The 25,426-nt window shown below is 44.5% G+C and overlaps 1 protein-coding gene across 15 annotated transcripts in view; it reads right to left on the bottom strand.

Annotated features, from left to right (window-relative positions):
* The window catches only part of PDE10A (phosphodiesterase 10A), a 361,041-nt gene that overhangs the window by 152,877 nt on the left and 182,738 nt on the right, over window positions 1–25,426 (bottom strand). Inside the window, exons 1-2 of one of the 15 annotated variants that reach the window (XM_021391092.1) lie at window positions 23,453–23,595; window positions 21,508–21,799 (exon numbers count right to left, since the gene is read on the bottom strand). The exons of 12 other annotated variants lie outside the window; for them this stretch is intronic. In XM_021391092.1, coding sequence (XP_021246767.1) covers window positions 21,508–21,571 — 64 coding nt within the window. In that variant the 5' untranslated portion in view covers window positions 21,572–21,799; window positions 23,453–23,595. Of the gene's footprint in view, window positions 1–18,484; window positions 18,547–21,507; window positions 21,800–23,452; window positions 23,596–25,269; window positions 25,391–25,426 lie in introns of those variants that run through there. 2 more of the 15 variants (XM_021391104.1, XM_021391094.1) reach the window with 2 other exon arrangements.

Below are 25,426 nucleotides of genomic sequence, written 5' to 3'. Positions count from 1 at the left end.
CACAGGTGAATTGCCTTCATCTGAGCTCCTAGGGCTGACTGGGTCTTTCCTCCTGGTGCTCAATCAGTGGTTCAGGCCATGATTCAGCTGTTCCCATACACCATCAGACGTAACAGAGTGGCCACTCATCAAAACACAAATTACTAAATCCCAGCAAGACAGCTAGCACCATCCTACAGACATCTCACAATATCATGCAGAGAGACAAGAACAATCATTTCATCAGACTTGGGCATAGGCATAAAGGGATTCATCCCAGCTCCTGGCAGCCAGTGAAAGCTTCACTATAAAGTTAACAGAGTGAGGTGTAGCTCATGCTTGTTGTAATATTGGTTTTGTGCTTTTTTTGCTAAGCTTGTACCTACTTGACAGTAAATGTAAATTCCTGCTATAATTACAATGTTACACTGATTAATGGCATGAGATTACAAATAAGACCTGTCTTAAAACAAACACAAACCTAACTAAACTTGCATTGGCATAACCCCCAGCAGAGGATGTGTTGTTCAGTTTTATTTATTTCATGCAAGTGTGTGTTCCTATGGCCAGCCAGTGACACTATGCAATGGTAAGTGGGAAGCCAAGTTTGAAGCTCAGAGCTGGTCTTCTGCTTTTCTGCCTGGGAACATCGGAAACAGTGAGTTCTGACATCAGACAAGCTACACAATGCATCGAACACCAGGCTCTTTATCCTAATGATCACCTCAAGAACCAGGCAAGATTTAGGTGATTCTTATTTAGCTCACCTTGCCAGAAACAACAAAAAATTAAGGTGGACTGAAAACAAAGTAAAGCATATTTATTTAGTCAAAGAACAGTTTGAAGATGAACAGGAAAGATGAATTCCAAATTGAATCACACCACTGGAAATAGAGATCAGGTCCACTAGAATTACTCCTTTTGTGAGAAGTAGCTGCTCATAATCTGGATGCACAGTTCATGAACATGAGTGTTCTTCAGTCCTTTCTGCTTAAGGTTCTGTCATTTCTAGTTAGGTTAGATAAAAAGAGGGAACAAGTGTGTCTGTTAGTGATTATAAGGCGAGGAAAAAAATGCACTTGGCTAAATAGAGGGGAACAAGAAAAAAAATTCACAAATTTTGTCAAGAATCCTCTCATACGTTTAAATTAAGACTCTTCTATCAGATTCAATATTGATATTAAAGAAAAGCAGAAAAAAGGGTTAGTTGTTGAGTCTACAAAATTAGTTACAAGCCATCGAGATCACTGAATGACCCTTCATTATTAAGAATGCAATATTCCTTTCTTGTCATTTGTGTTTTAAAATTATATTGGATTTTTTTTTTTTAGTTCTTTTTTCAGAATCATTGCATTTCAAAACCACACTTATTCTAACTTTTCCATAACTACATCTGACAGTCCATAATCCTGGTCTCAGTGAAACAAAAATTCTGCAGGTAGGCTCAATTCAACAGAATCAAATTTATAACATCAATAAACCTCTGAAATCCAAGACAGCATCTCCAAACAGTGCAATATATAAAACTTCGCTATGTTTTACAAACACATTTATCATGAACAGATTGAACAGGACCATAGCAAAGAGATCATCATCTGCATCTATCTGGTTTCCTTTCAATGGTTGATGAAATATTCTTAAAGCAAACTCTCCATTATTTCCACCACACTTTGCCAAAGATCTTTGGCAGACTGATATTCAGATACTCATGTGAAAACAAAGTATCACTCAATGCGAGACAGACACCTCAGGTCTCCCCTTCCACCACCGCCATCAAGGATTCCTGTAGTGCTGCTGAATTCTCAAAGCAGACTGAGCTGCAAACCAGATTTGTGCCTATGTAGCACAGCTTCCCAGGAGTGAATTTCCAGACTAAAGCAGGTAATTACAAAGACTCAGCATTTGTACTCTTTAGTTCCTTTGTCAGTTTTTATTTCAGAATAGATCTGGTTCCATACACCAAATTCACTTTTTGTTGGGTAGCATGCAGGAACTTACAACCAAGTTTTGCTTTGTCTTGAAAAAATCCAGTCAGTAGGCATGCTGTGGGACCATTTTCTGATGGGAATAAGGAACCAATGAGAATAATTAGAACAGTCATCTCATATGCATGCTTCTGACCTGAACGCACTACTGTAGACAAGCTCCCAGTCACAATTCTCTACTTAACATTAAGTCTTGCTGTCAGCCAAGGACAGCAGATGAAGATGTTCGTAATGGGCAATCTAGTATCCTGTGACCATAGAACAGGCAGAAGAAATGAGCCTCTAACAGGAGAAAACTGTCTGTGGTTCTTCATAACCTGACTGTACATTCCAAATTTTTGTCCTTCTTTTGACTTGCTCATCAGACCTAGACTGAAACCAAGTCCTCCATGGCCCAAGGCTCACCCTGTCTCTTCCCCAGCAAGCTTCTCAGTGACTTTGTTCCTTTTCCCTCTACACTAGCTCTAAGTAGAGTGGAAATTCAAGGCCATCTCTCCTGTAGGCTTCCCACCAATCTGCACAACTACCTAACTCTCATTTTTCCAATCCAAAGTTGTGGGTTCAGCAGATCTGCACATGCAGCACTGAAATATAGTAATGATACCAAAAGAACAGATGAGGAAAAGGAGGCGTCAGCCTGTGGCAGCCTGGAACGGAACCAGGACTGAAGCTATCTGGATAAGGAAGAACCTCAAATGAGTTTGGCGGCCAGAGAATGGATAGCATTACCCATCAATCAGGAGATCACAAGAAGGAAGATAAAGAGAGATCTAACAAGATGCAAAGGGAGAAATCAATTCCAGAGAGTAAAGTTGCCAGTGATAGAATGAAAACGTATCATCGTATCACACACTACACACAATGTAGAAACAGAAGATGTGAGAAAAAAGAAAGCGTACAACAGATGCAGATAAATAATATTTTTCCCATTAGAAAAACCTAAAATACTCTTTAGTTCTTCCTTAACAAAGCCCTTCTCAAAAACATGCCACAAAATCTTCAGTTTCATGTTACACAAACTTTCCACAGAGCTTGGACTGGAGGTGAAATGCAGCAAAGCTATGGCTCAGAAACAGTTAATACAGTTTCACTGAGCTACTTTATATAAATTAAGTATTGGTGTAATATATGAGAGCAAAGAAATTTTGAGTATAAATTAAAAATCAGTGAAAAACAAAAATAAAATGAACACATTTTTAATTTACATGGGTTTTTACATTCATTCCATTTTGAAAAATTAAGCTATTACTTTTAGGTTTCTCCTCCAACAAATGCACTAGTGTTAAGAAGGGGGAAAGAAAAAGTATCTATTTGGCCCATTTGCTTTTTTGTTAACTGATCCCAGCCTAACAACTTCACCTTTAAGGAAAAAGTGGTCCAGTGTTTGCTACAGAACCACAAGCAGACAGGGATTTTCTTTTTCAAAGGTGATTAGGAATTTCTGAAAGCAGATGTTAGTAATAAGAAACCATTTTGCAGCACTGTCTTCAACTTTCCAAAAAATTTAACAGTAAAAACATAAGAAGACTTAAAAAAGCTCTGTTTAAAATGCAATGCCAGAGTAGGCAATCATATTTTTTACAGTTGAAGATCTGTTAAAAGGCCCTAGATTGGCTCTGTATGATAAACACACTGTAAGACAGCCAAGAAACTGAGACACTCACTACTAAATTTAAAAGGCAAAACAAAAGGACTAGGTCTTTTACAATTAAAAAAAAATCATCACAAAGAAAACCTTAAAAGCAATCAATAGTTTTACAGGGTTAGGGTGGATTTTTGCTATTTGGTATACTGCATGATCTCCCACAATGTCATTACCAGCATGCTTGTGGGTTTGGTAATGCAATCACTAGGAGAAGCACTAGACAGTCCATTATTGAAAATCAAGGACTCTTTCTAGGGTCCCTTATCAGAAATCAAAGGCTTCTTTCTATTGCACTTCAAACAGAGATATTCAACATGGAATACTATAACCAGCTGAAGCTATATTAGTAGATACAACATAACTCTACAAACACGAGCCTGACATATTCCTTCCCCCACCCCATTTCCTGTACTAAAATCTGTCATCTGATGAAAAAAAAGATAACTGCATTCCAGCAACACTAAAAGAAGCTTGTTTTGTGGTGTTTGAGGATCCATCTGAAACAAAACTATTTCACTGCTTCCGCACACACCTACTTGGTATTTCATACTCCCCTTGAATAAAATAATAAAAAGGAAAAAATACATAAAAGCCCAACAAGCTTTTTGAATGACTGGAAAATAACACCACAGTTCTACAGTCAACTCAAAATTTGTCCAGATGTTCTTGGATCTCTTTTGTGATAACACCCAGCTTGATCCTCCAGATCATCAAGGAATACTACTAAAGGTCTTCATACAATGATAAATAAGCGTACTACTGAGCCACAGATGATCAAAGACTAAAATGATCTTTCCCGTATTTAACTTCACCTTAAACAACTTCCTGGTCTTTAATCCAAAATTAAATAAATGGCAGCGAAAGGCTTTGGTTCTAGTCTAGCATCAGCAGGGGTCCCTCTCAGTGCAAGGGCTGCCAAACAACTAGCATAAGAATTAATACACTTACACACTTAACATCTATAGTTGCAACTCTTCTCCAGAACACTTCCAGGATACAAACAGCCTCCAGCCATTTTGAAATGTGTTGAAGCAAACAACCATCCATTATGTCAAGCTAGACCTCTGCTTATAAAACCTGCATTTCCCAAAAGCCTGCAACATTCTATTCTTTCCTGAAAGATGACTGTTTTTACTCAGCTCAGCAAAAGATTTGTCCATATATGGACAACACCAAAGACAACAAATGGCTCTTTTCCCAGTGTATTATCAAACCAGGAAATTAGGCTGCCTGAGGTACTCTTCCTTACTCTCTGGTCAGAGCAGAGAGGAAACATTCATGAGTTTGTCAGTCATCCCATTTCACACAAAGGTGAATGGATGCTTTTCCTTTATAGCTTTAGCAGCAGTCCCCAACCCAGCCTCATAGAAGATTAAAGCTCTCACACAGTCACATGAGATAACAGTGCTAATGATGATAGCTGAAGGTACATGGCAGACAGCTGCATCCCCTAGGGCTTGGCAGAGGAGAGAAAGAATTAAAATAAAAATCACACATCCATAAATTCAGTAGCACGAAGAATGGGAACAGGAAGAAATCAAATCCTTTATCTGTTATTCAGTAAAGCCTTCGACATTTCTTTACCATTGCTAATATTTAAGTTCAGTGCTATATAAACCTGAAGTCTGAAGAATGCTATCAGCATGACACATTTTGCCTTCTGACACTCAGATCCGTGTAAAGCTCTTGCCCTTCCACACTCAGCCAGCAGCTGAACTCACTTTCTTTAGTAAGAAAACATCTATATGAGGAATCCATATCTGAACAGCACTGAAAAACAGATTTAAGGTCCAGACAGGTTAAAACTTCCTAAACAAATCGAGGAGTACTGTCTTTCCTTCGCACTGGAAATCCTACAAAGAAACCCCTTCCAGAAAGTCAGCTCAGCTGCCTAGAAACTCCGTGGCAGGCCAGACTATGTTTTTTTAAGCCACAAAAAAGGAAATGATTAAGGAAGCAGTAAAACCTAAGTGCACCATAAAAGGCATCTACCAGAAAACTAGCTGCTATCTGCAATAAAGAATGTGCCTTATTTACACACGCACAGGAAAATTAAAAAACAACAACAACAAACACCATAGTCCCAAACACATATGTAAAAGAACAGTATCACAACAAACATGAACAGCTACTTTCTTTCGAAAACTCAAGTAGATGAGACTGTATCTCTTCAATGAAAAAATACGAACTGATGTGTCATACTCAGTGCTTGTTTTGTTACTTTTTCTTTCTTTAACCTCCCTCTTCTGTGAGAAAATTCCCTATTACCCCTTCCATTTCTTGAAGTCCCAGTTGTCTTCTCAGCTTTGTTTATTTTCTGATTGATAAGGAAACTATGGAATTCTATCTTGTTCTTTACCGTTTTCCTCCTATTAATGTATCTAGCACACATCAATCTTTCAAAGTACACTTCACAGTGAAGTCAAGCATCCCTTTATACTGCCAGCATTAGCCAATAAATAGCCATAAGATGGCTACTTAAAACAGTCATGGAACGATAACTGTTAGATATATGTTTGTGGTATTTCTCAAAACAAATGTAAGTTAAAAAAAAAAAAAAACAACAACTCTTGCTGAGGATTCTACAATTATTGACAGCCTGTTGGAGGAATCAACAATACACGAGGTCTTGGAAGAAGAAGCCATTGCAAGATCTCTCATCTTTTTGGCCATTAGCCCTAACAGGACCACAGGACAGACATGATCCCACCTCTGTATTTTAGGATGATACCAACAGAGCAAGTTTATATTGTTAGAATACTGTTACCAGCACCCAGTAGTATTCTACCTACTTCCCTACCTTCCACCAGTTGCCCAGCTTCTACATGAACGATACAGGGGAATTCAGTACAATAAACTAGTAAAGAATGCACATTCAATAAATCTAAATTATGCATAACTTAAAATCAGCAAGTAAGTATGAAGAAGGGAAACTGTGACCAAGCTAAACTACAGCTCTTGGAAGCAGTTTTCCCCTCCCTCCTTTTGATTGCTAAATCAGTCAGACAATGGGCTACTTTATCTGCCCAGTGCTCCACTCGGAGATGCCACAGCACTGAAAAACAATTATGTGAGTAAGAAATGAAAAACTAAAGAATGGCAAATTAGTCTACAGTGACACTACGGATTGTCACAAGTCCATTTGTTGAGAAAAAAAAGAGATAAGTCTTTAATTTTTAAGAAAAGAGTCAGGAAAATCAAACCAAATTCAAGACAAATCCAGGAAATGCTTTGACATTGTTGTATAAATAGTTCAAATAGATTTAGACACAAATTTGAACAAACTGTTGTTACATGTTGACCTGGAAGGGAAAAGAGTCACAAACATGCAGAATGCCATTCATTTCCTGAAATACAGCATCTTCTTGCTTTTCATTTGCAAAGGAGAAAAATGCAGTTAAATATAATGAACTAAGGCATACTCAGAAGTCAAATATTCCTCTTGGGGCAATTCCACTGTGCTTCCTTCAAATCTGTTATTTCTCTTCCCCAGACCATTATTCGAGCAGCTTTCTCATGTGTATGTGCGCATGTACATGAGTTAGGGTGCTTGGTGGAATGCTTCCACAAATGTTCCCTCAAAAATAAAACAAATTACACTGATGGATTTTCAGCCCCAAACATTGCCCAGTTGGCTGATGGGCAAGCGAGGAGCTGCCTGTCTGCACTACCTGAACAGAAGACCTACACCTGTGTTCTAATATTCCAACTGCTATAATAACAGCACTGTCCTTAATGCAATGTTAATTATTTGCCACAAACACAGGAGGAATAAAAAGCCTGGTGTAAGCGCAAAACACAACTGTTGATTCAGAAGAGCCCTTTTAATATACTCTGTCTGCCACCCTTTTCACAACCTCTATATAATGTTTTGTTTTCTTAAAAACTGCTGCAAAGTCATCGCATCTTTGTCGTAAACAGGAACAGCAGAATTGGTGAAGCAGAGGTGTTTTCCCCCATCTGTCAGACATGCATATAAGGAAAGATGAGCAGCAGAGCTGTGTGAGTTACATTAGAAAATCCCATCTCTACTTTCAACACCCTCCTTTTCATTTCCATTTTCTTTCTAAACACAAAAGGCAGTTCGTTCCCTTACACTGGTGCCAATCTGTCATTCTTCAGAATGGCCACGTAAAAAACTTAACTGTTTAATATGATTTAAATGACAAAAAAAAAAGCAACTAACAGGATGACAATAGTTTCAGATGAGATTGCTATGAAGTAGAAGCTGTGTGCATCAGCCTCCAAAAACAAACTGTGATAAAGAACAAAGCTTCCACTGGTTTAACATGATCTATTCATTAGTTCAGACCACCCAGTAGTGTCCTTTCAAGTTTATTTTCCTGAAATCCAAAACTAAATAAGTCTTCATTTAATTCACAAATGCAGCTAGAGATCTATCACTCTCGTTAAAAAAAAAAAAATCCATTTCAACTATTTATACGAATATGTATTTGCCTGCGTGTGTTCCATTCTTGTCAGTGAATCCCACTCATTTAGAGAGTTTTAATGGGATTTGAGATGCAAAAACATCTTTGGCCTAGAAAAATGAATAGCCATGAAATGACCATAAACAGAACAAATATCTTCAAGCTGTTAAGCACAACACAGTATGTTTTTATAACAAAATCATTTAATCATTTTATCCTACTGCTTTTAAACCACTTGTAGAAGTTTTCTCCAGCAAGATTTACGCTGACCATCGGGTGACTTGCCCTATGGCATACAGTATGAGGGCTGCTCTGAAAGTAATGTCTCCTATTTTTACTATGTTGGCCCACAACATCAAGGTGGATGTTGGTGGTATGGCAGTAGAGGTTAATACACAATACAGTAAAGCGGTTTGTATTAAACAGTGCTGCAGCAGACATGATCAAGGTGATACTATTTCAACTTAACATATTTTAGTTTTGCAGAGGAGAGGAAACAACACATCTCCATCAGAAAAGATATTACTAACAGCAGTAATACATACCAGATATTTAATCCATTTGAAGAACTCATCTATCAAATTCATACAGTTTTATGCATTTAGTCTCTCCTGCTAGATCAGTTGGTTGACTCCCTGTCTTAGCATAATCTACAGAGGAAGAAATTAGAAGTTTTACTGAAATCAGATTTGGCCGTGAAACATTTCAAAATAAATTCCCTCGTTTTGTTAAATACTCTTCGTGAATTAAAACTTTCAACACTGCTTTGAGGGACCAATGTGAGGAAATCAGATCACAAAGCATGGACAATCAGCTACAACAAAAAGATCAAATGACAGAAGAAAATATCATAGCAACTGAAATCAATGACAAATCTTGCATTAAACTAAGCGGAGCTGCAATTTTGTTCTGTTTCCAGGAAACACAAATGCATTACATCAGTTGAGATGCACTTCCCATTACGATGACTCAATTGCAGAGTCCCTTGGTAAATTACACTGGAGAGGGAAGAAGCTACCGAGAACAGCACTGACCACTCCCCACGAAACGATGCATCTTTGCTTTGTGTATAAAACATAGTTTTGGGAATGCAATGAAATTATAGCCATCATTAATGCAACCTCAGTGCTACTGAGAGAACTAATAAACCTGCAGCACACACACACACACCCCCTTTTAGAAGGTCAAAAGAAACAAGACATGCGATTGTCTTAATGGCTTTTCAGCTCCAAAATCCAGCCCTTCAAAGACATTTTGACCTTGTGATCACTTCCAATCAAATCTGACTCGACAATATACGTAGCTGATGAGTTAGCAGCTATGAAGATGAGAGATGCATGAATGAAAGGCTGCTGAAAGACAATAGAAGCTCTGCCCACCTTATTAGGCAGCAGATGTTCCTTAGGGTGAAAAGGCCAGGTAGAAAGAAGTGGTTGGAGGAAATGAAGATAGAAGAAAAAGCTCCAGGAAAATCCAGACATCAGAAAAACTAGTATCCAACGAACTGCCTGGTTTTTAGAGGTTTGTGGCCTTCGTCTTTCACCTCCTTCAATTTCAACTGCTCTGTCACGAGTGCAGAGATAAGCAGATTCCCAGGGTTCCAACAGATAAGCCATGCAAAGCAACTGAAAACATGGAGACAAAACAGGAGAGCAGCACTGACTGGGTGGTACCCAAATTATGCGCTGCTCCAAAAAAAGAAAGCATTACAACACTAAGATGACAGTATCTGTACTACAATATTTTCTCAAAATAACTCATTATTGCATAGCTAATTGTTTTGTTTTTAGTAAAGCATTATTACCAAACAAGTATCTTATAGAAATTAACTGCTAAAAAATAAAAAAAAAGTCCCAAAACTGAATTCAAAAGGCTCACTGAGCTGCACGTCAGCTGATACTACTGTGATCAGACTGAAGGACTAAATCTTCACATGCAGAGCTTCACAACCAAAAGACACTAGTAAAGGAACATGTGTGATGTCTAGCAACAAAAGACAGGAAGCCACTGTTACCCATGCTTTCACATGTAAATGGCAGTGCGTATTCTGAATAGCAACGCAGGAAGGGATCAGCAACCCTCATATAGACTGAAGATACATTACTTCACCATTACTGTATGATTCTAAACATGCTCATCTATTTCTCCTTAATTTTTGCCCTTTAGTGACCCTCTTCCTAAAGGATCACTTTGAAGTTCAATAGCTCTGAAGTAACTTCACAAAGATTTCTCAACTGAAGTAAAGATGCACGTTTGAGTTATGAAATATCTATGAAAAATATCCCTTTACGGAACAGAAGCTCTCCCTCCATACACTGTAATACTCCACTCCTTAACTTACAGCACTGGCTGCAGCGCAATCACCTGTGGTTGCACCATAGGAATAAATGTAAAGAAGAAAGGAGTTATGTTGCTTCTGTAGCTGAATTCATAATAAAAGGTAAAGTAAAACAGCTGCAAATTTCAGCATTTAATACAGACTTGTGTGACAGAAAACAGTAACTGACCAGAAAACGAGTTACAGTCTAGAAGTATTTCAAAGACACCTTCTCTTCTGCTTTCTCTTTCATCTTTTTTTTTTTCCTCCCAAATCTTATTGCCACTGGTGAGGTAAATCTGTTGTCTTAATTGTTCTTGCTCTTTCTCAGCAAAAACAATGTTATTTATTAAAAGGGTGATTCTTCTTTTAATGAGAATTTATCTTAAGAGACGTGGCAGCAACAGCAAAACTGATCAATACCTCACTTCGTGGTTTTAATACAAGCACATTTAAACTCCTATCATCGATGGCCTTGAACTGAATGATGCATCGTTCTGTTTCTCATTCAAAAGTCCTAGATTCCCAGCGTCTGGAACCCATTTACAGAAAATGATAAACACAACAGTAAATGAAGTCACTGGAAGCTATGGCAACTTTCTCCTTGGATCAGTAACGTGATGTTGTCATTATTTCCAATTACCTCCAACTACTGACATACCTCCAATTATAAAATATTCTTGTTTTTGTGACTACCCTCATTTGCATTCTTCAGTAACATGCAGTTCAGCATGGGACATCTCTATAGAAGGAAGCTGTGGCAAGGTGGGGGTTGGCCTCTTCTCCCATGAAACTAGAGATAGGACTAGAGGGAAAGGCCTCAAGTTGCACGAGCGAAGTCCAGGATGGATATTAGGAAAAATTTCCTTTCTGAAAGACTGGTCAGGCACTGGAACGGGCTGCCCAGGGAGGTGTTGGAGTCACCATCCCTGGAGGTGTTCAAGAAACATTTAGATGTCTTACTAAGGGACACGGTTTAGTGGGAAATGTTGGTGGTAAGTGGACAGTTGGACTGGATGATCTTGGAGGTCTTTTCCAACCTTAATGATTCTATGATTCCATATTTAAACAAAGCTTAAGCCACTTTGCACTTACCACTTTGTGTTTTAACAAAAGATTTTTTTCATGGTATTTCCAAATATAATTGGGCAGGTGCTCTTATGTTTTCTTTTCCATCATGATATATATATAGAAAGAGCAGATTTCAACTTCTTTACTATCCCTCCTTCCAGATCCATAAGCACCAGAAGAACTGTTGTCAAACAAGAAATTCAAAAAACCCATTTCACAAGTGCTAGGGGAGAAGCAAGTCTTTGCACTGCAGAATGGCTAGGAGCTTTGATTTGAATGCAAGGTTTCTAAAACAAGAATCTGCAAAGTGTTACAAGAGTGGTTCAACATAAAAAAAAAAAAAAGTACACAGCTCAGTGAACAAAAACAAACAAAACATCAGTCTTGCATACAAATCAAAACAACAACTGCAACATCATCCTGTCAACAAGAATCGAGGTTTGTCCCAGACGAGGTTACCATCAGCAAACGTATCCAGTCACAGTGATGCTAGCTAGCTATGCTCACAATATAGTCATGGCTACAGCCACCTGAGACTATTCATGTTTAGAGGCATAGAGAAAGGATAGGCACTCCTGCATGTAGCCAGATTTATGCTTTAATAAACTGTTGGGGAGTGGGGGTGGAACTCACACAGGAACAAGGTACATAAGCTATTAAATTACAAGTCAAGCTTACAGTAAAACACCAGACAGAACAGTAAAACTTTCAGTGACCTAAGAAAATAATGGTAAAAGAGACGTCTTGAGATTGTCAAACAGCACTTAGCCAGTCAGTGAAGTAGCAGTAAGCCACAGAAAGTGAAGGAATAAATTAAAAGGTTATCTGTAAGTACATTCACTAAATACATAAGTTTCACCACACACTCTTTACTCTGTTAATGCAAAGAAGGGAAAAAATGGTTAAGCAGAAAGAAAACATTTGTGACATTAAAAGGAAAGATAACACTTACAGTTAAAAAACCCTAAATCTTACATTTCAGTGAAATCTTAAACATCCTCGAAAATACTTCTTCAAAATCCAACAACTTGCTGAGAGATATTTACAGAGCAAGTTTTTCATCTAGTCAAAAAGAAACCTCTCATAGCTTTCCCTATAAGGATGAACATTTTCTTCTGTTGTAATCTCATTCCTCTGAGCAATAAAAATCTTAAATTTCTATTATCATTCCAATCATCTTTCTGTTTCTACCCCTTTGATGCTACTGCCATAGATGGATACGCCTCCATCATCTTTCTTCAGCGTATGATATACACTATCAACACACGCTCTTCATCCCTGGTAAATGACAAACTTCATCTTCTCCTTACTCTACGAGCGCTCATTTACAAACTCCCACCACAACTTTCAGGAAGCTCTCCAAAGCGACAAGTTGAAAAAAAGCACAGACAAGCTAAATACTTGCAGTCAGGCAGCAAGCCACATCCTCTTGCAATGGTCCCCAAAGCACTGGGCATATCTTTCATTCAAGACTTGGTAGATCCTGTCACCGAGTCCTAAGTACAAGGTCCACAGGAACAAGGTCTGCCCTAGTGCTACAAGTGGTACAAAGACTCCTCTGCTGGTCCACAGGGCTATGTCCCTGTACAAGCAAATAAAACATGCTAGAGCTGTTCTCTAGCCACAAAGTAAAGGGGCATAATGCAGCTTGCATCCACACAGCCAATGCTTCTCCATGCAGGAGGCCAGGAGAGAAAAGTGTTATTCCCCCTGCCTTTTGGTAACAGTTGCCTTTTGCTTCCTCCCAGCTCCCAAGTAGGCACTTAGGCACAGGTCAAGGCTGGACCAGGGAGCGCACTGAAAATGAAGCAGAACGGACAGGGCTAGAGCTGGAGCCCACAGCCTCTCTCTGCTTAAAAGTGTAAGCGCTGCATATGGAGCCAAGAAAAGTCCCAAAAAGGTTTGAAAGAAACAGGCAATCTGCAAGCACATTCCTATTCCCAGGCAGCCAATGAATGTCCCTACAACACACAAGATCACCCTATTCTTCACCACAACAAGAGCTATGCCAGAAGTTGTAAAGAGAGCATGTTGCTCTCTGAGACTGCAGGTCACCCGTGCTCTCCAGCCTCCTTAAAGCATTTCTTTAAAAGACACCTCTACTCCCAACACCCTCCTGCATTCACCATCATGAACTGAAGGCCGGAGAACTACACTCCAGGTGGGAGTCATAAAAAGGCAGCTCTCCCAGGAGTCTTCACCAATGAAAACTGATGCCTGAAGGAACAGAACAGCCAGGCACTTGCAGAGAAGAGCAATTTGCTCACAAGTGTGAGACACAGGAGCCTGGCAGGATGAAACCTGAGTGCACTGGCAGTGCCTGTTTTGAGAACAGATTAGTTCAGCTTCCTGTTACATCAAACAGTAACTTTCATCAGTCCTATGTTCGCTTTAAAAAAAAAAAAAATAGAAAAAACTCTATTGACATCACACTTAGGGCTGGGCAGAAAGTGGCAGATTAGGAAATACCATGAGTCACTGCGAATACAGAAGACATAGGAAGAGTTTTAAAACTGCTGTGTAAAATTTAGTGTTACAGGGGAAAAAAAAAGAACAACAAAAACCAACAGGTAATAATACAAAGAGAACTACACCAGAACTAGAGTAACAGTGGTGGTCTGCCTTCAAACAAACAAGGAGTCGTGGAAGCAAGAACGTTGTAAAAACAACGGGGTAAGACACAGGCAGGCTGCAGGAAGGAACAAGAGCGACACAATTCAGCAATCAAGAAGGAAATATCGGCTAAAATAAGCTGACGGGTGGATAAGGAGCTGAAAATACAGATAGAACTGAAAGAAAAAGAAAATGATGCAAAGAAAGCACAGATGATAGAGCTGTGCTCCCTAAAAGAAATTGCTCTGGAGAAGTTTCCAAGCTATCTGTACATGCACGAAAGAAAAAATGCGAAAGAACAGTGTAAGAATGATTTCTCATAAACTCATCTGCAATGTGTTAGGAAAAAAAATCGCTACTGGAATACAGAGACACACTGGAATACATTTGAAGACAATTAGAACAGAGGGTCACAGCTTCAGCAGTCTTAAGTAAATAAGATCTTATGAAAGAAATACAATCAGGAAATAAAAAATAGGCTGTGAAGCAAAGTACAAAAGAACAAACAGGATACACACTTGGCCACCACAGTCCCGCTAAGCATCCTATTCTCTGAACCAGCAGAAAACCCCTTTCTGTTGCAGAAAGTCTAGTAAGAAACCTAGGGCAAAGGAAGGTGCATCTCTCCCACCAATTATGAAATTTCCCCACGGGGTGAAGCAAAGTAAACTGCATTATTAAGGCGGACATAGCAATGCTTGTCAGCAGCCAAACAGGGCTACTATTTTGGAGGTATAGTTCAAGATGAATTGAGATAATTAGAGACGCAAGCTTTCTGTACGAAGTTATTAGAACTTAGGATGAAAAAGTTTTTCTTTCCTTTAGGAACTATTTCTGGCATGACTTCAGGGGATTTTTTTTTTTTTTTAGTGCAAGTGGAAGGGTAAGCGGAAGGAAGAATGCTGGAATTATTAACAGCTGAATAAACTTTGTTAAGAGAAGTACAGCTCAACTGCACAGGAGTTTGCTGATTACACAGAAACAAGGAATCAGATCAATAAGTACTAATGAAGGCATTAAATCTTCATCGTTTCCAGATGGAAGGTGGATTAACTGGTCTCATAGACCCTGACAGTCTCTTCTTTAGGTCACAGCATTCAAGGTGAGATTAAAACCACTGCCTCTATGCTGACATTTTTTATTACTATTTTAATTAGAAACCACTAAAACAAGTTAAAGTTCTTCAGAAGTAATATCCAAAAGCCTTCTATCTTGTTATTCTTGAGCCAGGACTACTTTAAAAAGGCCTACAAGTGACAAAACAGAAGACTCCAATTCTTGTCCTATCAAGACACAAAATTTGGCATATCTTAATAATATGATATTTTATTGTTACAAGTCTCACTCACCTACATTCAAACTTGCTAACAATGTGTCCTCTAAAATAATATAATATTTGGAAGTAAAGTAAAAGAAAAAAAATTACTTTTTTTCTCCTTACTACCAGCCATAAGGTGCTCAGGATTGGGACTTCAACAAGCTTTGTGACAAACACTAGGAAAATTTTATATAAAAGTAGCTCCAAAATAAATGAGTTCCTTGTAAGTACGTAGATGATACACTTTTCAAAAGTAATCCATACTTCTGCCGAGATGCTTTTTCCCCTAAGAACATAATTAGCTTACTTCTAGATTGGAAGAAAGCATTCTCTGTATGTACTAACGATCAATTCATTGATTTACCATGACAATTTAGAATTTGTTAATCAGAACATTCCTTTTGCAAAAATAAACAGATCACGAGAATTTTGGAACAATTACTTTGTTAATAAAATCGTGGCTGTGATTCTGATACCTACCTTTTGAACTACTTCAAGTGTTCAACACATCAAGACATTATCTGGTATCGCAGAAGCCAAAGCCTTCTATTAACATCAGCCAAACTGGTTCCTCCCACACCAATTATAAGAGCTTGACAAGAAGTGGTGATGAAAAAACAGAAATATATAACTTTCTCACAAGCTTTTAAAAAGAAGAGACCAGAACAAGGGGGACAAAAATCCTGTTTGAAAAAAAAAAGAACAGGAAAAAAAATAGAAAACTAAAAAAAGGTCTTTTAAAGGAAGAGGTCAAAGCTGAGGCTTGATTTAACTCAGTTGCCATATCTAACCACATCAACTTGCCACATCCCACAAGGCACGTGAGGCTGAGCTGCAAGAGCCTGCAGACAGGAGAAGAACAAAGGACTGGCAGGAGCTGTCAATCAGTAGGTGGCACTCTTTGAGCTCTGCCAGCACGGAGCCGGGTACCAGCACAACTCAGAACGTTGCACAGCAAAGTCTGTGTCTTCAGGAAAAACATGAACATGAAATAATGAACGACTGTAACTGTACCTGACACTCACGGGAAATGCAATGGCTTAATTTCAGTGTAAGACAGCAATCCTTGTACATGGTCTCCTTAAGTTCTCAGGAATTACAGTTTTTGAATGCAGTAAACATTTTGGATGGATATTGCTGTATAGCAGTGCAATAAAACCAGCACCTCACAAAATTATCCATTACACCTGCACAGAATATGCCTGCGGTGCAGCCTTATAGCTTCTTATGCAGATGGAAGTCAAATGGGTGAATGATAAAAAGGCACTTCTCACCACTACAAAAACATTGCAAAATTATTTAAATTTTGCTATAGCTGTTGCAGTAAATGGAATTTACAACCAAGTATTTTGGAACCATATATGAATTGCTACTCCTCTGATATATACACTACTGAAAATGCAGCCCATTCATCAACAAAAAAAAATCAGTTGTTTCTAGAGTTCAAATCAATATAAGATACAACAGAAATGAAAACATTGCTCAATGAAACAGGTGTCAAACTCTTAATTCCTGCAAATAGTCTGTCTTCATTTAACAATTATAGGGTGTTTTGCATTTTAAATACCGATCCAAAACAACACGTGTTACTGCTCATTTGGTAAAGCAGTGAAGGAAAAGCAGATTTAGCAGCAAAGTTTGAGTACAGGTACCTGTAACTGAAACAGCCAGCAGAGGGAGTACAAAAATGAAACAAAAAATACAAATGGCTCTTTTTATATTTTATTTTTCTTACGATCTTAGCTTTCTTTCAGAATAATAGTGTAAGAAGTGCAAAATTAAACGTACAGATTTTTAATGTGTTCAAGTATTAAACATAATGACTAGAAAGTACAGTATGTTTTCAAGCAGCACTAAAAAAAAAAAAATCTAGCTCACCTTAGCTCTGCCAAACCGAAAGACAAGTTTTATCACAGACAAGACTAAACATCAATCAACAAGCTGCATAAACCACTTCCAAGTTGTAAACCCACAGACAAAGAAACTCTCGTTCTTATTTTACATCTCTGAAACTGAAGTCATGTTTCAAGAATTAAGAGATCAGCACACGCAAGGTATTTGTATTATAATGCAAAATCCACATTTACACTTTTCAGGTTCTCACCATGTGCAGCTGATGGCTGAAACACCAATAAAAGGAGAGAGGACGTGACCAGGGTGGTCGCAGCCTGAGATGAGCAGTCACGCTCCTCTCAAAAGCAACAGAGAGACCATGTCCCAAAGCATGGGCACCGTCCCATTGGTCCACCAGAAGCCAAGAGGAAGCTTACTGAACCAACTGGGCAGGCCTTCCTCCTTTCTAGGCTACAAGCACTATGTGCCCCTAGGCTGTCAGGCGAACAGTGACAGCAGAGCTGAGGAGACTAAGGGACAAACGATTAGTTATTTCACAAGTAAACTGCATGCTTCAAGGACAACCATTAGAATACACACCTAATTCACAAGCTCTCCTTGGCTGTGAAGTGCATGCATTCGCACCGGGTGGACTCACCTGCCACACCACACCTCGTGATCTGCTGTGTGCATGGGCCCATTCTCCCTCTAATTAGAACAGGAGTGCTCCTGACCAGGATACATGGTGTTCCTACACCTTCCTAACAGGGTGTTACGAAGCACCAGCCTCGATGGCAGCTGCTGAATGATCTCACTTACCATTGCAACTACACCCAGCTTTAGCCACATTTCTCTAACCAACACGGAGCCAGGGGATATTCTGCTTTCAGCATCAGCATCTACATTTTAAGGATGGTTTAACTGCAAAACCAAACTCTGTCCACGTGAGATTCATCGCTGAAGATCACCACTTGGTTAAAACAACCCTGACTGCAAGTAATTAAGACACAGACCAGAAAAAAGAGGCAAGCCAAGATTTTCTTTCCCACCAGCTCAGATAACAAGAACACTTTTAACTTTATTCAAACCTTCATTGCTATTTTCTCCCACAATTACAGCTATCACTGCCTCTACTCTTTCTTAGTTGCACCCATTCTCAAAGCCTCGGCACCTGTCACTGGTAGCTGCAGGAAAAACTTGCTGCGTTGCTAAAAGAGCAAATAAAACAACTCCATATAAAATATCCATAACATTCCCAATGAGCAGACAGCCCCCATACTGTAAAATACTCACACGAGGTTAATGGATGATATATGCTAAACATGTGCGGCTCACGAGATCTTCTGTGTAGAAGGAATATGGGACATTGCCCTGGAAGCAAGACACGTCACAAAGCCCTGCTGTGCCTGACAACCTGCAGTGTCCTCAGTGTGGGAGAATATCACTAAAGAATTGGTCCAGGATGGTAGTCTTTACATGTTTGTCAAAACACCATGTTATGTACCAAGTCATAGACTGGAAAAAAATTAAGAACACAACACACAGCTCATACGAGCCTCCACAGTTCCATGCTTTAGTCAGTCTTAAGAAAAAAAAATAAAAGTCAGATATGGCACAAACTGAGTACTGCAGAATCTAAAATGTTACTAGAGTAAGTAACCTGCTAATGAAATCGTGATTTGCGTGTGTGCAAGTCAAATGAGGTCAGACAAGAAGAACACATCTTGAGCAACTTCATTGTTTTCTATCTTGAAGATTCTGCTAGGTCCCTTTTGACTCTCCCTCCCCAAGAGCTCATCTCAGTTCTCTTCCCTGCAGAACTTATTGGTTTCCTGCTGTAAAAAATATTTTGACTTTTTTTTTTTTGTCTTCTGAGCGAAGCAGTGTATGCGTATGTGTATGATCTGTACTCTAAAACAGCTCAAGAAGCAGAAGCGATGAGATGCAGCACAGTACCTTCGTTACTCTCCATGATCTCACCCTCTTACAAACAGCAGTGGTCTCCCAGCTGCCCTGTAGCAGGACTGGGCACAGCGCTTCAAGCAGCTGGAGAAATGCTTACTGTAACTGAACAGGAGGTTATCTATCTTGTCTGACTTTCCTCCGCTCCCCTTTTTGCAGTCTAGTTTCCTAAGGAAATCACATTTATGCAATCGCTTGGTACAGGCAGGAGCCTGACGGATATGTGTACACACACATGTGGATGTCTGTCTGTCTGACCATGCTGACACCTTCTCAGCCCATCAGCCAATTTCAATCACATCTGAGAGAAGAGCAGAGATAGCAGGCATTTGGGTTCTTGAAAGTTTCATGAGAGCAGGCTGCAGCACACGGAGCAGTGCCTCCCCAGGGGGACAAGCTGTGCATCCTATTGGATGCCAGTGAAATCCCAGGGAAAGAACTGTGCTGCTGCTCTCCTGCCCACAGGAAAACCTCCAGTCAGAGGTCACAGCCAGCCAAAGATGACCAGGTTTCTTCCGCTCAAGTGTTCACAGAAGAGCTTACATTGAATTCATCACTACTTTTTAAATGGTGTTCTGAATAGAGCTGATGCTTTCTGTACCTTCTTTGTCTTGGTCTAGCATAAGAGAGAACTGTTCCACATGACACACACCTCCCAGAGTGCTGCCTTACTCCCCGGACCGCTTATTTTACATCACCAGAGCCGTGATGCAGGTGGGACTGGCACTCCACTCTTCTCAGAAACGCAGTATAACAACTGGGGGTGCTTTAAGATCACTTTAGGCTTTGAAACTAACAAATATCATAGAATGGCTTGGGTTGGAAGGGACTTCAAAGATCACCAAGCTCCATCCCCTCTGCTGCAGGCAGGGTTGCCAGCCGCTAGATAAAGTACTAGACCAGGTTGCCCAAGGCCCCATCCAACCTGGCCTTGAACACCTCCATGGACAGGGCATCCACAGCCTCTCTGGGCAACCTGTTCCAGCACATCACCACTCTCAGCAAAAAACTTACCCTGACATCCAATCCAAATCTCCCCTCCTTTATTTTAAAAGCATTTCCCTTTGTCCTATCTCTCTCTACCCACATAAAACGTTGATTACCATCCTGTTTATAATCTCCCTTTAAATATTGGAAGGCCATAATGAGGTCAGCTGCAATCAGCTATTGCAGACATTCTCAATGAGGCAATGCAGCATGTCTGTATCTATCTTTACACACCTCCAGCACACAGTACCATATAGTACCACACAATAGCACAGTAGTATAAGTACTACTGTGCCTCTTTAAGGAAGCTGTAAGGCAATAAGGCAAATAGTGAGGTCCAGCTGACACATCGATAGTTCTCCCCACATCCACCAGACCCACGTAGGTGCGGGAAATAAATGCTGTTTCACCTGTATCAAAAAAAAAAAAAGCCACCTAATAAAAGTGAGAATGCGCCAACATATTAAGATGCACGTTTAGGGACACTTCAAGGCATAAATCTATGATTTAGGAAATAGTCACTGAAAAGAAAAAAGAAAGAAAGAAACAGCTGATCGTGGTCACCCCAAGCACCCAGACACGGGGCAACCAGCGGTTCACTATCAGATTTATTTCGGCTCCCAGCCTGCCCCAAACGCCGCAGCTACAGCGGCCCCGGGAGCTGCCCGTTCGCAGCGCACCCCCAGACGCCCGCCCTGCGTGAGCCCCGGCCCAAGCGGCCGGCTCGGGTCGAGCCCCCCGGGGCAGCCTAGGGGCGAGCGGCCGCGGCCCGGGCCGGCACTTTCCAAGGCGGCCCCCGAGGCCGGGCCGGCCTCACGGCCCGGGGCGCTCCGCGCGGCTCTCCGCCACGCGCCGTAGCGAAGGCGGCAGCGCCGCACACAGCGCGCCTTCCCCGCCCGTCGCAGCCCGGGCAGCGCGGAGCCCCGCACGGTTCCTCCCCGCTCCCCGCCGGAGGCGGGCGGCACTCGGCATCGCGGCCGGCTCGGGAGCGCTGAGCGGCTCGCGCGTGGCAGCGGGCTGACGGAGAACGGTGGCCGTGCCGCGCGTTTCGCCCCTCCCGGTCCCCCGCCGCCGCTCCTCAACCAGGTGCCTTTACCCTAACGCTTCCCTACGGCCACCTCCGGCGGTCGGGGCAGGTCCCCGCGCCCCACGCCTCGCTCCGCAGCGGATGAGACGCGCACCAGGTGCGGGGCTGCCACGCGCCCGCGGGGCTCCGGCCGAGGCCGAGGCGGCGCCAGCAGGCGGCTGCCGTACGGCGCATCCCTTTGTCCGCGCATCCTCCCCGCGCCCGGCCCTTTGTGTCCCCGCTCACAAAGGAACGCGCTGCCCCGAGCCCCCCCCCCCCACCTCCCCGCCCCGGTACCTACTTGTGTTCAGGAAACAGTCCGTAAACCTCCTGAAGCAGCTGGCAGAATTAGATCCATCTTCCATGTCTGGCCCCGGGAGCAGGGGAGACGAGAAGGAGAAGAAGGCGCCTCGCAGCCGCCGCGCAGTCCCGCTCCCGCCGGGGCCGTCGCCTCCTCGGATCCCGTCGCCGCGGGCGGCCGCTGCTGCAGCGCCGGGGAAAGCGTAGGACCACGGGCGAGAGGCGGCCGCGGGGAGGAGGAGCTGCGGATGGTGCTGCCAGGGGCCGGCGGCCGCGGAGCGGAACAGCGAGCCCTGGATGGAGGGAGAATAGAAGAGTCTCCTCCTGCTGCCGCCGCCGCCGCCTGGATGGGCGATCAAGTGAGCCGCCGCCGCTCCGCCAGCATCTCTTCCTCCTCCTCCTTCCCTCCCTTGGAGACTCGTGAGGTTAAAGGAAGACGAGGAGGGGAAACGAGGAGGCGGCGGCAAGAAGTAAAACGAAGATGGAGAAGCGGAGGAGAAGGAGGGGATTGGAGCGCGGAGAGGAGCCGCCGCCGCTGCGGGGCCGATGCGGGCGGAGGCGGCGGGGGCAGTCCCTGCAGCGCGGCTCCCGCTGCTGCTGCCGGCGGCTGCTGTCAAGAGCAGAGCGAGGGAGCTGCGGGCAGCCGAGCTGCCACCGGGCGCGGGCGGGGGAGGAGACCCGCCGCTGCCTCCACCTCCGCCGCCCCGGCCATGAGAGTGGGGCGGGCGGCGGCCGGAGCCGGGCTTTTCCCCGGGCGCCTCAAGCAGGGGGGCCGGGGGGCGGGATGAGAGCCGCTCCTCGGGGTTGGACATGCTTCCGCCCGGCCCTCCCTTGCGCGGCAGTTTAAGGCAGGACGCCGAAGAGGTACCGCGGCGCCGGGAACGGGAGAAGCCGGGAGAGGACGGAACGCGGCGACAGGCAGCCGCCGCCGCGTCTCGGCCCTCGGCTCCCTTACAGCGGCCTCGAGCACGGTCTCCTCCGCAGCGCGGCTCCCGCCCCCGAGCGCTCACATCCCGGTCCCCCTTTAGGCCGGAGGGGGACGCGGCGCCGCCGAGAGCGAAGCGGTTCCGATCCCCTTTTTTAAAGTCCTCCGGTCCTCATACTCCCACCTCGCATTCAGAGCAAAAAAAAAAAAAAGAAAGGGAAGCGATCCGCGTTTCCTTCCAGCGGTGCCACCGCTGCCCCGTACGTGCGTGCGCGGCTGCGGGCGGCAGCAGGAGCGCCGCAGTGCCGCCGCCAGCCCCGGCCGCCGGAGAACGCCCACTGGCGGAGCGATTGCTCCCGGGCCGCCCCTCCGCTCCAGGCTCGGCGCTTACCTACGGGCAGCGCGGGAGGGACGCCGGGCGGAGACCCTCTCTAAGCGATCTCGGTGTTTCAAACTGCTTCTCTCAGGCTAAAGGCAGACCCCCTGCGGCGGGGAGCGGACCCCGCTTTCTGCGGGGACGCAGCCCCCATCCCACACAGAGCGGCACGGCCGCTCCCGACGTCGCGCACAGCGGGCGCTTGTCACCCACCGGAACCCTCGCCGGGCGCTGGCCACCTCCACCCCTCACCCTGCCCGGCCCCACGGGCTGCGGCACCACGCCAACCCCCGGCCCCGCCGCCGGCTTCGCACCCAGCCGGCGAGCGGACCCGCCGGGCAGGCGTGAGGGGGGGGGGTGTCCAGGCACGGGAGATGCCGCCCGCCCCGCCTCACGCCGCCGGGCGCAGCCCTCAGTCCGGCGGCACGGCCTCTCGGCGCGTCCCGCCCGCAGCGCTCAGGGGGGACGGCCGCCGGGGGAACGTCGGCTCGGGGGGGGAGCCGAGGGGAGGCCCGAAACGGAGCGGGGCCGAGGGCCGCGCCTGGAGCCTCCTTCTCCCGGATTTCGTTGTCGCCCCAAAGCCGCCGTGCCCGGGGCGCCGGCCGCGGCCGGGAAAGAGGCGAGAGCCCGAGGAGCGAGAGTTACCTGGGCAGGTGCTCGGCCTCGCCCCGCGCAGCCCCGTTTCCTGCCGAATCTACGGGCTGTTAGGAGCCGTTGCCCCGCGCCGGCCGGCCGCCCGCTGACGGGGCGCAGAACAGCGCCTACGGCCGTGCTGGGGCGGCACCCCACCGCTCACCTGCGCGCCGTGCCCCGCGGCGTGAGCCCAGAGCAGCGCGGCTCAATTGGGAGCGGGGGAACCCTCCCGGAGAAGCGGCGGTGCCCGTGCGGGGCGTCCCGGCCAGCGAGTGCCGGCGGGGGGAGCCGCCTCCGCGCGCGGCGGATCGCTGCGGGCACGGGCTGGCAGCTCCGCGCGCGGGGCGGGCGGCGGGAACGCGAACAGCTGACACCGTTGCAAATGCGAGCGGCGGCGACGTTCGTTGCACAGGTGTCAGCAGAGCGCCCGCCGCAGCCGGGACGAGTTTCTTTTCGCGCCGCGCTGTGTGGCGGAGAACGGGAGCTCCGCGCCGCTCCGGCGCTGCCGTCTGCTCGCAGCGGCGCCCCGTCCCCCCGCTGCCGGGCACAGGGACGCGCGGGGTCCGCGGGCGCTCCCGCTTCAGGAGCACCGCCGACCTGCGCTTCGGCGTCGCTTTGGGCACGTTACCGTTTCGGGAGCTCTATTCGCGGCGGCACGCGTGCTGATTTCAAAGTTTTGGAGTCCGTAGCGCTGTTAATCAGGAAGGCTGCAAAAGATGCCGCGCTAAAAATAGTAGCGCCTTCAAATTAAAACGCGTTTTCAGCTCGTTGCGCGTTACCTACCCGCGGGAAACGATCCACGCAGTTGGAAAAAGGTTCAAAACGCCAGAACTGATTAAAGACTCATTACAAACCCGAAAAGACCAAACAAAAAAACTCAGGGAGGGCAGGTTTTGCTGAACTGCTCTCCCATGTACGGTTCTTACAACCTCCTGTTGCCTACAAATCCCGAACTGAAACACAAAGAGTCGCATCTGCCTCTGCGGTGCGTTTTTTTTCAGTACATGTAACTTCATCCAGGCTGCTCGATAGCCTCAGTTTCAGCGAGCTGCTCGTGGGAGATGCTTTTATTTCTTTAAACCCAGCCAGTACTCGCCTGCTTGACACAGCTAACTTCCCTAACTGCAGCGGGACGGCTGGAAACCCAACAAATACTTGAGTACTCCGGGAAGAAGAGCAGCGGATGGGAACAGAACTTCAGGGAGCTGCACCTGGCTGGCTCCGCCTGTCCGCGGAGCAATTAACAGCTCCTGCTTTGTTATTATTAGAAAAATCTCTAACGCTAAAATGTTGAAATGGAAAGAGATAGAATGAAAAAAAAAAAAAAAAAAAAAGCAATAACTATGCACTTGAAGGAGGGAAAGCTGCTCCTTCACACAGATTAGTCCCAAATTGTTTTACTGACAATATCAAATTACTGAAACTTTACATTGTAAGTTTATAATGGTAGGAATCGTGTTTGGCTATGCTAATTTATGCTAAACTCCCCTATTGTTGGTCACCCAAACTGCAGTTGTTCAAATATCACTGCCTGAGACGGGATAGCTGGGTATTTATATAGGTAATGTGGATTTTTCATGTATAAATATGTACGTGTATATTCAACAAACCGGGCAGAATACGCGGTGATTTGTAAGGAACCCAGTCTCCCAGACAAACAGCTTTCAGGCTAAGGGCTGTTTGCTAGCTGCTCATTCCACTGCCGTTCGTCAGCCACTGCCAATCACACCTGATCGCTCACCTGCTTCTCGGCAAGACAAGGGGAAGCAGCTACGGAGGAAACATCAGACGACAGTGAAAACTATTTTTTTTAAGATATATACTTATACCTTGGTAAAATACGTTGATTTTCAGACAGCCAACTGTTTGGGAGTAAACTAGCAGCGAGCCACTTGCGCTCGTTCCCCGGCGCGTCTGTAAGTCGGAGCTCCGTCGCTCCGGGCGTAACAGCGCGCAGTGCCGCGGAGCGCCGCCGCCCCGTGCGCA

This window comes from Numida meleagris, chromosome 3, assembly GCF_002078875.1.
Source record: "Numida meleagris isolate 19003 breed g44 Domestic line chromosome 3, NumMel1.0, whole genome shotgun sequence".
NCBI classification, from domain to species: Eukaryota; Metazoa; Chordata; class Aves; order Galliformes; family Numididae; genus Numida; species Numida meleagris.
This window is presented reverse-complemented; position numbering and strand designations above follow the sequence as displayed.